At 44.4% G+C, this 16,452-nt stretch overlaps 1 protein-coding gene across 2 annotated transcripts in view; it reads right to left on the bottom strand.

Moving 5' to 3' along the window:
- The window catches only part of ALDH7A1 (aldehyde dehydrogenase 7 family member A1), a 58,631-nt gene extending 45,949 nt beyond the window's left edge, over positions 1 to 12,682 (bottom strand). For both annotated transcript variants that reach the window (XM_032265012.1, XM_032265097.1), the window contains exons 1-4: positions 12,021 to 12,682; positions 10,679 to 10,732; positions 8,889 to 8,954; positions 1,641 to 1,721 (exon numbers count right to left, since the gene is read on the bottom strand). In XM_032265012.1, coding sequence (XP_032120903.1) covers positions 1,641 to 1,721; positions 8,889 to 8,954; positions 10,679 to 10,732; positions 12,021 to 12,293 — 474 coding nt within the window. In that variant the 5' untranslated portion in view covers positions 12,294 to 12,682. The remainder of the gene's footprint in view (positions 1 to 1,640; positions 1,722 to 8,888; positions 8,955 to 10,678; positions 10,733 to 12,020) is intronic.
- Positions 12,683 to 16,452: the final 3,770 nt, after the last annotated feature.

Here is a 16,452-nt window from a genome sequence, read left to right as displayed (position 1 = left end):
TTTTTTTTTTTTTTTTTTTTTTTGTATTTTTAGTAGAGATGTGGTTTCACCATGTGGCCAGGCTGGTCTCGAACTGCTGACTCAGGTGATCCTCCTGCCTTAGCCTCCCAAAGTGTTGGGATTACAAGCATGAGCCATGATGCCTGGCCTATTCTTATTTTTTTAAAGAATTTTGAAACACAAGAATTGCCTTTACTTTTTCCTGTCCATCTTGTTAATCTTTCCTCTAATGCAAGAATTTTTTTTTTTTTTGAGACCAAGTTTCACTCTGTTGCCCAGGCTGAAGTGCAATGGCACAATCTTGGTTCACTGCAACCTTCGTCTCCTGGGTTCAAGCGACTCTTCTGCCTCAGACTCCCAAGTAGCTGGGATTACAGGCACACGCCATCACACCCAGCCTAAAGAAAGAATTTTAGCCGGGCGCAGTGGCTCACGCCTGTAATCCCAGCACTTTGGGAGGCCAAGGTGGGTGGATCACGAGGTCAAGAGATTGAGACCATCCTGGTCAACATGGTGAAACTCTGTCTCTAGTAAAAATACAAAAAATTAGCTGGGCATGGTGGCGCGTGCCTGTAATCTCAACTACTCAGGAGGCTGAGGCAGGAGAATTGCCTGAACCCAGGAGGCGGAGGTTGCGGTGAGCCGAGATCGCGCCATTGCACTCCAGCCTGGGTAACAAGAGCCAAACTCCATCTCAAAAAAAAAAAGAAAGAAATTTAAAAATATATAAACTATGGCTAGGTGCAGTAGCTAACGCCTGTAATCCCAACACTTTGGGAGGCCCCGGCGGCTGGACCACCTGAGATCAGGAGTTCAAGACCAGCCTGGCCAACATGGTAAAACCCCGTCTCTACTAAAAATGTAAAAATTAGCCAAGCTTGTGGTGGCACAAGCCTGTAATCCCAGCTACTCAGGAGGATGAGGCAGGAGAATCACTTGAACTGAGGAGGCAGAGGTTGCAGTGAACCAAGATTATGTCACTGCATTCCAGCCTAGGTGACAGAGTGAGGCTTTGTCTCTAAATAAACACATAAATAAATAAAATATGTAAACTACTTTTCTTAAAAACTCACCTGACCACTGCACTCCAGCCTGGATGACAGAGTGAGACTCAGTCTCTAAATACATAAATAAATAAATAAATATATAAACTACTTTTTTAAAAAACTCATCTGTCCACTGAACTCCAGCCTGGGTGACAGAGTGATACCGTGTCTAAAATAAATAAATAAATAAAATAAAATAACTTTTCTTAATAACTCATCTGGCCAAGCGTGGTGGCTCACGCCTATAATCCTAGCACTTTGGGAGGCTGAGGTGGACCAATCACCTGAGGTTAGGAGTTCAAGACCAGCCTGGCCAACATGGTGAAACTCCATCTCTACTTAAAAATACAAAAAATTAGCAGGGCATGGTGGCATGTACCTGTAATCCCAGCTACTTAGGAGGCTAAGGCAGGGGAATTGCTGGAACCTGGGAGGTGGAGGCTATAGTGGGCAAAGATTGCACCACAGCACTCTAGACTGAGTGACAGCAAGACTCAATCTCAAAAAAAAAACCTCACAATCTTGTAAATAGAAAAGCATGACAGCCTTTTTCTCCACTCAAAGGATTATGTACATATTACAAATATACTTTACCAAGCTTCCTAGTACTTGAATCTTCTCTCGCAAGGCATCACCAATCTGTCTTACTATTTCTCCTCGTTTTGGAGCAGGAATCTAAGAAAAGAATGCAATTATTGTGTCTGATTCAAAGCATAAATTCATGTCTCTAATACAGTATTAGATGTGTGCTATAAAAGAACAAAGTGTAATCACATCAAAGAAGACTTTTGATCACATCAAGACTGTGATATGACCAGGCACTGGGGTTAAAATACGAAACAAGGTATTCATGGAGCAAATATCTACTGGAAGGCACAGAGGAGAAGAAAAGGCAACAAATAATTATAAATTGTCATCAGGGTTATAAAGACAAAGGAAATAAAAAGGACACTGAGATAGAGAAAACAGCAGGATTGGAGGGGAAATGGACACATTACTTTACCTAAAAGTTTGGCAAGAAAAATGTCTAAGGAGGTAATACTGAAGCTGAAACCTGAAGAATGGGAAAAGTAGCCCACAGTAATATTCTTCCCAGGGATGAGAAAAAAAAGCATATAAGAGGGTCCATGGAAAATAAAAGGGGCTGATTGGGAAGGCCAGTATGTCAACGTGCCTTTTTTTTTTTAAGATGAAGTTTCACTCTTGTCACCCAGGCTGGAGTACAATGGCATGATCTCGGCTCATTGCAACCTCCGCTTCCCAGGTTCAAGAGATTCTCCTGCCTCAGCCTCTTGAGTAGCTGGGATTACAGGCACCCACCATCATGCCTGGCTAATTTTTGTATTTTTAGTAGAGACGGGGTTTTGTCATGTTGGCCAGGCTGGTCTTGAACTCCTGACTTTAGGTGATCCACCCGCCTTGGCCTCCCAAAGTGCTGGGATTACAGACATGAGCCACTGCATCTGGCCATAAGAAGGCCAGTATGTCTAAAGCTAGAAGCTTATAAGGACTTGGAATCTCATTTCAGGTACAATGTTAAATCTTTAATGCTTTTTTTAAGGTGCCAAATAAGAGGATTTGCTTTATCTTTTAATATTACTATCGACAGGTAGAGGATCTGTTGAAGGGGAAAGGAGTAGAAGGAGGGAGACCAATTAAGAACGTATAGGGCCGAGTGTGGTGGCTTACGCCTGTAATCCCAACACTTTGGGAAGCCAAGACAGGCGGAGCACAAGGTCAAGAGTTCGAAACCAGCTTGGCCAAAATGATGAAACCCTGCCTCTACTAAGAATATAAAAGTTAGCCAGGTATGGTGGTGTGTGCCTGTGATCCCAACTACTCAAGAGGCTGGGGCAGGAGATTCACTTGAACCTGGGAGGCAGAGGTTGCAGTAAGCCGAGATAGTGCCACTGTACTCCAACCTGGGCAATAGGAGACTCTGTCTAAAAAAAAAAAAAAAAAATTAAGGGGCCAGGCACACTGGCTCACACCTGTAATCCCAACATTTTGGGAGGCCAAGACGGGCAGATCACTTGAGGCCAGGAGTTTGAGATCAGCCTGGCCAACATGGTGAAACCACGTCTCTACTAAAAATACAAAAAAAAAATTAGCCAGGTGTCATGGCAGGTGTCTGTAATCTCAGCTACTCAGGAGGCTAAGGCAGAAGAATTGCTTGAGCCTGGGAGGTGGACATTTCAGTGATCAAGATCACACCATTACACGCCAGTCTGGGCAACAAGAACAAAACTCCATCTCAAAAAAAAAAAAAAAAAAAAAAAAAGGTCCCCCAGGCAAAAGCCAATCACACCCTCCCCCTAACTCCCACTGCTCCTAATCACAGCGCTTCTCACGCTTGCCTCACAGAGCTTGACTGTGAGCTCAAGGCTTTTCCTTGCTCTCTCTTCTCCCCAGGTGTATCACCATGTCTTAGCACAGCTTTTCTGGATGGTCATTTCGCAATCTATTCAAATTTAAAACATTTCTACCCTTTGACTAAGCAGTTCCGCTTACAGAAACTGAGCTTATATGTAAGTGTGCCCAAGTATAGGTACAATAATATTCATTGCAGTGAATGAATAGTAAAGAAAAACAGGAACCATCCAACTGTCCATCGGCACATAATTGGTTAATTATAGAACAGCCATAAAATAAGGTAGATTTTTATGGGAAAACATTGAAAAGCTATAATAGGATAATAGAAAACAAGAAAACACATATGGTAAGTAAACTTTTTCTTAAATTTGGAGGAACATATACCAAGCTGTTCACAATGGTTTTTTTCTGGGGAGTGAAATTATAACAGATTTTCATCCACAATTTATATGTTTGCAATGTCTGTCATTTTCACAACACATGCACTTTTTTGGAAACAGGAAACAAAAACCTGTAGCATTAAATCATCAGCACACAACCTATACATATCCTGGCATGTGGTGTGGGTTTAATGATGTTTCAATTGAATTTAGTCAGTACATTCATAAGTTTAGTCAAGTTGGTTAATTTCAACTCAGAATGGTCACTATACATGGTCTTTTACCTCCCATTCTGGACATGTTTTATTCAGTCACTTTCAACAAATAATTATTGCACACGTTCTATGTGCCAGATACTGTGCTAATCCCTGGAAATTCTACTGCAAATGCAGCAGTTACAATTCTTGCCCTCTACAGAGCTGACAGTCCATGGGGATGATAAAGGCAAGAAACAGGCAATTACAATCTAATGTGGTAAATGCCATGAAAAGAGCTAGATTTCCCAAGAGGAGCACCCTGAAGTAGGCTTTTTCCAGTTCAGAGTTTAGTAGGGCTAAGACTTAAAGCATGATGGGTGCTTCCCAAGTGAAGAGGTAGGCAAGGTAGAGGAAAAGCACAGGATTAGAGGGATTCGGAGCATATGCAAAGGCTGAAAAGCAAGAGAAAATGGTTTTGGAAAATTATGGCCAAGGGCGGTGGCTCACACCTGTATTCCCAGCACTTTGGGAGGCCAAAGCAGGAGTTCGAGACCAGGATGGCCAACATGGTGAGACCCTGTCTCTACTAAAAATACAAAAATTAGCCAGGCATGATGCCTGTAACCTCAGCTACTTGGAAGGCTGAGGCAGGAGAATCACTTGAACCCAGGAGGCAGAGGTTGTATTTTGCTGAGATTGCACCACTGCACTCCAGCCTGGGTGACAGAGTAAGACACTGTCTCAAAAAAAAAAAAAAAAAAAAAAAAAAAAAAAAAAAAATCAGTTCCCTGTCTTCAAGGACAAAGAGATTCCTGCTCTTTCTCACCAGAGATGGGAGGGAAAAGGAGAACACCTGGGGATGCAGGGGGCAGAAATCAGCAGCTTTCTGTACTAAAACTGGCTCATGGAAGAACACAGCAAGTCCATTCCTGAGAAAGAAATCAATTTCTATCAACTATCTTTCCATATGTGTCACTTTGTTTCCATTTGCCTTAAAGAAAAATGTTCCATCTGAAAAATTCTAGCATTGGTCAGGCACGGTGGCTCACTCCTGTAATCCTAGCACTTTGGGATACTGAGGCAGCTGGATCAATTGAGGTGAGGAGTTTGAAACCAGCCTGGCCAACATAGTAAAACCCTGTCTCTACTAAAAATATATTTTTTAAATTGGTAGCAAGTGTCTGTAATCCCAGCTACTTGAGAGGCTGAGGCAGGAGAATCGCTTGAACTGGGGAGTCGGAGGTTGCTGTGAGCCGAGATCATGCCATTGCACTCCAGCCTGGGCAACAAGAGCAAAACTCTGACTCAAAAAAAAAAAAAGAAAAAAAAAAAAATTCTAGAATTTACTCAAATTAACTACATGAAACAGTGGTTTACCCTAACACAATCAAGGTCAGACAAACAGATGAAGGCCAAGCAGAGAAGCCTCACGTGAGGGAGGATCGAGATGGGGCCTGTGGCTATCCAAAGGGAGTCCAGCTTTGGTCTGTTTTTATTGAGCCTCTCTAAGTCCCTACCCTACTGGCAGTAGCCCCAAAGCACAGTTAGGAAAAACTCTGCCCCTTCCCTAAACCTTGAACTCAATTGCCTAACTCAAAATCAAACAGGTAGGAGCCTCAACTGACTCTGCTATTACCCAGGAAAGCAATCTGTTCCCACTTAACACCCCCATTCTATTTACTGGGAGGTCTTAAAATCACCAGAAATATGAGAAAGGATATTAGGTGCAGAGGCTGGCATGGGGGGTAAGAGGTGACTGCCAAATGAGATCCTGAATATGAAAATAGCAACAACAAAAAAAGTACAGCCCAGCATTTAAGAAAGATCCCAATGTCAGCTGGCACTCCCTAGCGCAAAGACAGATTTAAAAATCAGTTCGTTTTTAATCAATCAGTAAGGTGGCTCATGCCTGTAATCCCATCACTTTGGGAAGCAAAAGCAGGCAGATCACCTGAGGTCAGGAGTTCAAGACCAACCTGGCCAATGTGGTGAAACTCTGTCTCTGCTAAAAATACAAAAAAAAAATTTAGCCGGGCATAGTAGTGCATGCCTGTCATCCCAGCTACTCAGGAAGATGAGGCAGGAGAACTGCTTAAGCCTAGGAGGGGTAGGTTGCAGTGAGGCAAGATCGTGCCACTGCACACCAGCCTGGACGACAGAGTGAGACTCAGTCTCAAAAAAAAAAAAAAAAATTCAGGAAAAGACAAGACCCTGAATTCACACAAACTTTTCATTTTTTTTCAAATGTGTTTATAATTACCCCGGATAAATAAACACATATAACAGACGCTTCTAGTCAAAATGTTAACTTGCACTAGTATTCAAAACTGTATATGCAAAGAGTGAAACTTCATGTAAATTGTGTACTTTAGTTAATAACAACACATCAACTTTGGCTCATCAGTTATAACTAAATATGGCATACTAATACAAAATGTTAATAATAGGGGCTGGTGGCTCATGCCTATAATCCTAGCACTTTGGAGGGCTGAGGTGGGCAAATCACTTGAGCCCAGGAGTTTAAGACCAGCCTGGGCAACATAGCAAAACTTCATCTCTACAAAAAATACAAAACTTAGCCAGGTGTGGAGGCACATGCCTGCAGTCCTAGTTGCTAAGGAGACTGAGGTAGGAGGATTTTCTGTCTTTAGAAAAAAAAAAAAAGGAAACTTGGGAATAGGAATCAGGGAGTATATGTGAATTCTGTACTTTCTTCTTGTTTTTCTGTAAACATAAAACCGCTCTAAAAAATAAAAGTCTATTAATTTTTTTTAAGTATATATGTATAGATAGGAAGGCTGGGCACAGTGGCTTATGCTGTAATCCAAACATTTCAGGACGCTGAGATGGGCAGATTGTCAGGTCAGTTTGAGACCAATCTGGCCAGCATGGTGAAACCCTGTCTCTATTAAAAATACAAAAATTAGCCAGGCCTGGTGATACACACCTATAGTCCCAGATACTTGGGAGACTGAGGCAGGAGAATCACTTGAACCTGGGAGGCAGAGGTTACAGTGAGATGAGATTGAGCCACTGCACTCCAGCCTGAGTGACAGAGCCAGATCCTGTCTTGGGGAAAAAAAAAAAAAAAAAGAAAATACAGTAACTTTAGGATGGTATGCAATGCAATCACCATAGGTCACAAAATTTTACACACACCGTGTATTTATGTATGTATAATAATCACAACTATGGAATAAATACATAAAAGACTGGAAGGAAATGCACCAAAACCTAAACCTAATAACCATTTCGCTTTGCAGAGGTTGGGTTAAGGGGACTAAATTTGATCATCTTATTTACAGTATCAATCTTTTTTTTAACGAATATTTATTACTTTTATGATCAAAAATAAATACAAGTAACTTTAAATACAATAAAGGACACCGTTTTGGACACTATTCTCCATCCAGGTAGGGTGAACTTTACCTGGCACACTGTTTACTTGTGGAAGTGGTATTTTTCTGCCCAAGGATACTTTTGATTGTGCATTATGGAACTCTAGGCCTTACTTATATCCATAATTAAAGTAGAGGAAAGATGTGCTCCATGCTTTACACAAAGATGTCTCTTGGCTGATAAAAAAAAAAAAAAAAAAGCTTCATCCAACCCAGGGCTCTCTTGGATAGGCTGCTACTCTGCAATCCACCCCATCTTCACCCAACCCGCCCTCCCCACCCCCCCCACTCCCCCACTACCCGCAATCATTGACTCAGAGAAAATACTGCAGCTCAGCAGTCCCACATCCAGCAGTACAGGTTTTAAGTCAAATGTATTGAGGTTTTCCCTGTGCCAGGCTCTCCAATAAGCACTTAAATGATTAACTCATTTAACCCTCACCATAACCCCAAGAGGCAGGCACCCTCAGTGTTTTCTTTCTACAAGACAAAGCACACGGAGGATGGGGGTAGTGGGAAGATTGGGAAATCAGGCTATTCCTGTTCTCCTTTACTCTCCCCTTCTCAGGAGCCTAGCCCCTACCTAGTCACTATGGCCAGCCCAGTACCAGTCATAGTTCCTACATTTGCTCATTTAACCAAGAGTGGAGACTCAGAAACCAAGGAGGCTGACTCTGCCTCACAGCCTGATTAGACTGTCAAGGAACATGAGCCTCGCCCTGAGAAAGGGATGCTGCCACTGCTCTTTATTTTGAGACAGAGTCTCACTCTGGCTGGATGGAGTGCGGTGGTGCTATCTCAGCTCACTGCAACCTCCACCTCCCAAGTTCACGCGATTCTCCTCCCTCAGCCTCCTGAATAGGCTGGGATTACAAATGCCACCATGTCCAGCTAATTTTTGTATTTTTACTAGAGACAGGGTTTCACCATGTTGGCCAGGCTGGTCTCGAACTCCTGACCTCAGTCAGGTGATCCACCTACCTCAGCCTCCTAAAATGTTGGCATTACAGGCCTGAGCCACCAGGTCCAGCCTGCTGTTGCTCTTTTAACCAGGAATGCTGACCTATTGCTGAGATATTCCCAGATCAATCTGGCAGGGGAAGCGAGGATGAGCAAACAGATATTTCTAGCATACATATTCTATTCTTTTTCTATTTAATTATAAATTCAAGTAATTCTAGTGGAGAATAAAGAATGTTCACAGCTCAAGTTTATACTATACCAGCACAAAGTTTTAATTCATTTAAATTTATCCATTCAATGAATGATAAGTACAGAAAAGGCACTATCCTACAAATATGGCAGAGATGAAAAAAAAAAAAAAGAAATATGGCAGAGGTGCTTCAAAGACAGCAGGAGACCTAGTACAATATCATAAAGAGCTCACGTTTCAACTAGGAGGCACTGACCTGCTTATGAGATGTTTATGTATCTCATTGCTTACAATAGGCAAAGTGACGTCTTCTGAGTTCTAGAAACAGAGGCCATACTTACATCTGCCCAGATTTTCCATGCTTCTCTTGCTTTCTTTACAGTGTCTTCATAGTCTGCTACACTGGCCTAAATTAAGAATTAGGGGGACAGAGAGGGGGAAGTAAAGGGAAGTGATGATGATCTTCTAGAACACACAAATATTTTCAGGAAAGAATTGGAAAATCTCTAGGGTTCCCCAACATTTATGACTGAGAATGATCCCCACGGTCTACACTTCCAAAAACCAGCTAGAACCCAATAAAACAGGTTGGAATCCACTGTGCTTTAAAACCTTGCTTTTCAAAGCAAAATCTGTTAGCTTCATCTGGGAACAACACGTGAGGCATATTAGAAATGCAGAACCTTGAGCTCCAACCCAGACTTCAGAAATCAGCTTCATTCTAACAAAATCCTCACGTACTTCAGAAGCACTGCCTTAAATGGCCCCTGCCTAGTCTTTCTATGGTTCACCTTTTCTATGATTCTTTTCTTTTCACACCCCCCACCCAAGAGTGGACAGTGTCTCCCAGACAGTCCTAAATGTCAAATGAAAAATAAACACAGCTGGGTACAGTGGCTCACGCCTGTAATCCCCGCACTTTTAGAGATTGAGGGGGGCAGATCATTAAGTCGAGATGGAGACCATCCTGGCCAACATGGTGAAACCCCATCTCTACTAAAAAATACAAAAATGAGCCGGGCTCGGTGGCTCACGCCTGTAATCCCAGCACTTTGGGAGGCCGAGGTGGGTGGATCACGAGGTCAAGAGATCGAGACCATCCTGGTCAACACGGTGAAACCCCGTCTCTACTAAAACTACAAAAAATCAGCTGGGCATGGTGGCGCATGCCTGTAATCCCAGCTACTCAGGAGGCTGAGGCAGGAGAATTGCCTGAGCCCAGGAGGCGGAGGTTGCGGTGAGCCGAGATCGCGCCATTGCACTCCAGCCTGGGCAACAAGAGCGAAACTCCGTCTCCAAAAAAAAAACAAAAAAAAAAAAAAAAAAATACAAAAATGGGCAGGGTGCGGTGGCTCATGTGTGTAGGAGGCCAAGGCGGGCGGATTACAGGGTCAGGAATTTGGGACCGGCCTGGCCAATATGGTGAAGCCCCGTCTCTACTAAAAATACAAAACTTAGCTGGGCATGGTGGCAGGCACCTGTAATCACAACTACTTGGGAGGGTGAGGCAGAAGAATCGCTTGAACCCAGGAGCCGGAGTTTGCATTGAGCCGAGATTGTGCCACTGCGCTCTAGCCTGGGAGACAGAGCGAGAGTCTGTCTCAAAAATAAATAAATGAAAATAAACACGTTATTCTCTGCATTTGTGACTTTGTATAATCCTTTTTTTTTTTTTTTTTTTTTGGAGACGAGTCTCGCTCTGTAGCCCTGACTGGAGTGCAGTGGTGCAATCTCGACTCACTACAACCTCCGCCTCCTGGGTCCCAGTTCAAGCAATTCTCCTGCCCCAGCCTCCTGAGTAGCTGGGATTACAGGCACGAGCCACCATGCTCAGCTTATATATATACATATATATATATATATATATATATATTTTTTTTTTTTTGTATTTTTAGTAGAGACGGGGTTTCACAATGTTGACCAGGCTGGTCTTGAACTCCTGATCTCGTGATCCACCTGCCTTACCCTCCCAAAGTGCTAGGATTACAGGTGTGAGCCACCTCACCCAACCGATTTTGTATTATTCTTGACCTGCCTAACTGGCTTCTGCCCCTAAAGAAAGCCTGCACAAACTCCTTGTGTGTAATTTGAACACACACACATACTCACTCTCTCTCTTTCTCTCTCTTACCTGCCGGACTCTTGCTATAGGCTCGTTGTTAGCAGGACAGTAAGTTGTAATAACCTTAAAACAAAAGGAAGATGATCATGTATAGAAAACATAATCCTTTCAGAACTAAGGGAATAGAACAAATAGAGGGAAAGAAAAACAAGAGAGAAAAAAATGATACAGTATCCCAACTCAAAAACCTTAGGTCAACTTCTGTTACAATATAAACCACCCTACAGAGGTTGTCTACCATTTCTGACCCAAACATTGGAAACTACCTTTCTGCAAAACTCTCCCTTGACGTCTAAATATTAGGTATATAAACAAAAGCCTTAATGTAACCAGTTTTTTTGCCTCTTTTTCCATTAATAACAGACCAAACTGACTAGTTTTAGTTATTCCTTCTCTCCCTTACTCTGCCGACCCTCTGCTCTGAGATGAAATGACCAAGGCGGAAAAACCATGGGAAAAGCTTGGGTCCACACCACCTGGAGAGGTCTCAGGTCAACAATGAAAGGGAAAATTAAGCCACAGCTAAAAGGGCCTTCAAGAGCCTAATGATCAGATACTACAAGGAAATCAGGATGAAACACCGAGGTTTGGGGAGCAATTAAAATCATCTGCATCTCCTACGGCCACCGATAACCAAAAGAAAGACGTGTTCGCGCTACCCAGGAAGGTTCGTTATATAATACGTAGCGTCCAACAAAGTTTGTTAACTGTTATATATCATCTTCCTATTAAAAAAATCTTTCTTTTAAAGAAAAATCTGGGCGATAATAACCTTACCTTTCCGTTGTATTCTATATAACATTTTACTGAGCAGTAATGGGCGTCAGGCGCAGTGCTAAGCCCTGGGCAATGGAGAAATGCTGAAAACCAGTCCTCAAAGGCGTTCACAGCCCAACAAAAACACGAGAGGATTTCAGCAAGTTCGAGCTTGCAAACTCCCAAGAAATTCAGGAAGGAAGATAACTTAAAACTACACTGAAGAACGTAACCTGCGGTGCATGTCACAGCTGAAGGGCCAGAGTGAAATTCTAAATTAAGATCAGTTGCACTGCCTATAACACATTTCTCACTTCAGATCTCAGGCCTCTGCCATAAGGTTTTAAATATGCGCGGGAAGTTTAGCCCCCCACAGCTCCAAAATGACGTCGATTCTGCATAGCACACAAGGACCTAAAATCTAAATTTTTGTTTTAAAGGCACCCTACACGAGAAAACTTTTACTGTGGCGCTTCAAAATCTCCCATCCAATACAACCGCCTCCAGCGCTAGCGGGGAGTCGGGTAGGGCAGTGCCCGCCCGCCTCCCCTAGCGAACGCCCGCGGCTGCAGAGATTTCTTGGGCGCCCACGTACCTCTCCCCGGCCTCCCCAGATTCCATTATACACGCCCTCGTTTTCCTCTCGGAGGCCCAGCTCTTTCAGCCACGCATACTGGGGCTGATTGATCAGGAGAGTGGACATGAAGGCGGCAGGCCTGCTCCAAGGTCCGGGGAGCTTGCTGGTCCTTGCAGCGTGCACACACAGCGCGCGGGGGAGGCGCCACATACTGAGCCCAGAACTCGGGGTGAGCCTGAGGCCTGGAAAGCTGCTGAAATAGAGCCCCGCCCCGCGCCCGGGAGAACCCATTGGGCAGACCCGAACCCTCCCACGGGGCACGCCCCCACGGCGGCCCCAGGTCTTCCGGAGGAGCCTGCGGGTGAACCCTGCCTGGAACAACGGGAGTGCGGTAGGGAGGAGTGGGCTGCTGCCATCTGGTGAAAGACTCCGGGAGCCATGTTTTCAGCTGGGAATTCTTTTCAGTAAAATATTGGCGCTGAAGTACAAAGGGAGAGAGCTGGGGTTCTGAAACTGTAAAATGTATGTAATGACCTGGTAGTCGTGATAAATGCACATTCTGATTCAGTAAGTCTGGGCTGGGTTTGGAAAGCCGGCATTCCTAACCAGCTCCTTGGCGATGCTGACGCCTCTGGTCCCTGGAGTAGCCAAGGGAGGGTTTGTATTGAGGGGCAGGGGAAGGGATGTTTTTAATTTTAATAAAACAAACAGGTTTGTTTTCAGTGTTTTGGTAGATTACAAATTAAAGCTTTCTAATTAATGGTAAATATTAGATTGTTGTATTTCTTTATAAATACCTACCTGGGTATATTCTTTTTTTTTTTTTTTTTTTTTTATTAAGACAGTTTCCCTCTCATTGCTCAAGCTGGAATACAATGGCGAGATCTCCCTTCACTGCAACCTCCACCTCCCGGGTTCAAGCGATTCTCCTGCCTCAGCCTCCCAAATAGGTGTGATTACAGGCGTGCATCACCACGCCGGGCTAATTTTTTGTATTTTTAGTAGAAACGGGGTTTCACCATGTTAACCAGGCTGGTCTTGAACTCCTAACTTGTGACCCACCAGCCTCAGCCTCCCAAAATGCTGGGATTACAGGTGTGAGCCACCGCACTGAGACACTTTTCTTGAGACGAAGTCTCACTCTATCATCCAGGCTGTAGTGCAGTGGTGCAATCTCCTCTCACTGCAACCTCCACTTCCTGGGTTCAAAAGATTCTCCTGCTTCAGCCTCCCCAGTAGCTGGGATTACAGGCATGCACCACCACATCTAGCTAATTTTGGTATTTTTAGTAGAGGTGGTGTTTCACCATGTTGGCCATGCTGGTCTTGAATCCCTGACCTCGTGATCTGCCCTCCTCTGCCTCCCAAACTGCTGGGATTACAGGTGTGAACTAACATGCCTGGCCTACTTTTTCAAAATATTATTTGTCACTACTTGCCTTGCAGTGTAGGTTTCCACACTGCAGCCAGAGAGTCATTTTATGTTTTCATAAAAAGCCTGTGTTTTCCTCCCACTGGGCCTGTGCCCTTGCTGTTCTATCTGTAAAATCCTTCCTTTTTTTTTTTTTTTTTTTTTTTTTTTCTTTTTTTTTCGCTGGGGTTGAGGGGCAAGCACAGGATCTCACTCTGTCACCCAGGCTAGAGTGCAGTGGCACAATCATGGCTCACTGAAGCCTCAACCTCCGGGGCTCTAGTGATCCTCCCACCTCAACCTCCCAAATAGCTGGGACTACAGGCATGCCACCACGCCCAGTTAATTTTTGTGGAGTTTTTGTAGAGACGGGGTTCCCCCATGTTGCCCAAGCTAGTCTGGACCCCCTTGGCTCAAGCGATCCACCCACCTTAGCGTCCCAAAGTGCTGAGATTACAGGCTTGAGCCACCGCTCCCGGCCCCTTTGATCTCTGCATTCAAGCCTGAGCTTTATCTTTTCCACCCTTATAGTACAAATGATTTGAACAAACACTCTGCATGTATCAAGCACCTACCAGAAACTGCAGTTAGTACTAGGCATAAATGAATGATGCGTTCTTTTGTAAATACTACGTTTTTTTCCTGTTAGGGCAAGGATCATCTCTGACTCATGCTTGCATTGCTCCAGTTCCTAGCATTGTTCCAGGCTTATGCCCACTTACATGAGTGTATGAACAAATGAACCAATGAAGAACGCCCTTGAAGGGTAGCAGTGCCTGTCTGACTTGATACTCTCTATCAACAACCTTGCTGCTGTCTTCCATCTACCCGCAGGACCACGGTGCTAATTTTTCTAATTTTAATTCTCAGACATTTGAACTGATTCCCATCACTTTCTACCAGCCAACAAGATTCTTTGTCTACATATCCCAAAACCACATTCTTCCTTCTCATCTTCTCCATTCACTTCAATGAAATGAAAACACATTTACAGATGCACTAACGTTTAGGAGCAATACAGAGTGTTATCAAGGAGTGTTAGCTTCCCTCTCTTCAAATCAAGAAGAGAAGTATGGTCATCCTTCTAAACTGATTCTGGCTGGCTGAGCACAGTGTCTCATACCTGTAATCCCAAAACTTTGGGAGGCTGAGGCAAGAGGATCACTTGAGTGATCAGAAGTTCAAGACCAGCCTGGTCAACATGGTGAAACGCTGTCTCTACTAAAAATACAAAAATTAGCCAGGTGTGGTGGTGCACATCTGTAGTCCCAGCTACTTGAGAGGCTGAGTCAGGAGAATCACTTGAACCCGGGAGGTGGAGGTTGGAGAGCACTCCGGCCTGGGCGAGAGAGAGAGACCCTGTGTCTAAAAAAAAAAAAAAAAAAAACAAGCCAATTCTGGGAAAATAGGCACCAGCAACTGCTCACATTGAAAATAGGGATTTCATCCTTCTTCTACCTCCTTTTTTCAAAACTCCTGTAAGACCCGCAGCCAATGAAAGGAGTTCCTTAGAATTTCAGCTGGAGTGATTGCCAGTTTCTTCCCGCAGCCGCGAAATTCAAACATAAAACCGTTAAATCTCCCGGATGGAGAGAGATGAGAGGGAGGCATGGCACTAGGAAGTTCTTGCCTTAAAACTACGCCCCCTTGAGGACCGGGAAAGAAAACACATTCCCTCAGAGGGTGGATCTCTTAAGGTCAGGAGTTCAAGACCAGCCTGGCCAACATGGTCAAACCCCATCTCTACTAAAAATACAAAAATTGGCAGAGTGTGGTGGTTCATGCTTCTAACCCCAGCTACTTGGGAGGCTGAGGCATGAGAATCTCTTGAACCCAGGAGGCAGAGGCTGCAGTGAGCTGAGGTTTTGCCACTGCACTCCAGCCTGGAGACAGAGCGAAACTCTGACTCAAAAAGAAGAAAGAAAGAATTAATAGGAGGCCTGCCATGCCACGTGGGAGACAGAATTATTACTCAAATCAATATCTGGGAGAATTCAGGGGCTACTGTTTTTCAAAGATAGTTTGGGGAAGGGATGGAGTGGCTAAGCAATGAGTTCTTGCTGCTGATTGGTTAGGGAAGCAATCTTAGGGGTGTGGAAATTGTCCTCAAGCCGCTCAACAGCTTCTGTGTGGGCCCACAGAAGCGGTTGGCGGTTCACGGTTCAGGTGGAGCCATTGGTAGTCAGACAAGCAAAATATCTGAAAAGATATCTCAAATGTCGTCTTAGGGTCTACAATAGTGACGTCATCTGGTAAAGTAACTGGGGAACTTGCATACCTTGTGACCTCTCGGATGATGACTGGCAAGGGTTTTTGCCTACACCTTAAAAAATTCAGCCTCCTCTATTCTTCTATCCTGCTGGTCTCTTATTAGCTTTACAAAGGCGGTTGACTTTTGGGGAAGGGTTATTATCGTTTAAACTATAAACTAAATGTCTCCCAAAGTTTGATGGACTGGCCCAAGCCCAGGAATAATTAAGGGCAGCTTGAGGGCTGAAAGCAAGATAGGGGCTGGCTAGATCAGATCCCTCCCACTGCTATAATGCTCTCACTGTTACAATTTTTGCAAAGGCGGTTCCAAGATAACCTTTAAAGAATGGAGTGGTTTGAGGTAAGGGCCTTCCAGGCCGAGTGAACAGCAAATGCAGAGGCCTTTAGCTCGGAATGAATAAAGGGTGCCTGAGGAACCACAGGAGCAGCCAGCGGTTGGGCAGGGGGACACACCAGGACCAGTGGCCATATGCCCAGATCACAGGACCTTTTTTGCCAGGCTGAGAACTCAGTCCTTGTTTTGGGGAGGGATGCCCTTGGAAGATTCGAGCTAAGGTACAATCGTCCCTCGGTATCCGCAGGTCTTTGTTTTCAGGACACCACCCCCACCCCTGCAGATACCAACATCCGCCACGCTCAAGCCCCTTACTTTACGTGGCGGTGCACGGTCGGTCTTTCCCATCCGCAGGTTCGGCGTCTGTGGATAGAGAGTGGATACAGGGCGGACTATACTGCTTGAAAAGCTTCCCTGGGGCCGGGCGCGGTGGC

This window comes from Sapajus apella, unplaced genomic scaffold, assembly GCF_009761245.1.
Source record: "Sapajus apella isolate SASKATOON/1434 unplaced genomic scaffold, GSC_monkey_1.0 scaffold1, whole genome shotgun sequence".
Taxonomy (NCBI): Eukaryota; Metazoa; Chordata; class Mammalia; order Primates; family Cebidae; genus Sapajus; species Sapajus apella.
The sequence above is the reverse complement of the archived record's forward strand: the minus strand, read 5'-3'. Positions and strand labels throughout refer to the sequence as shown.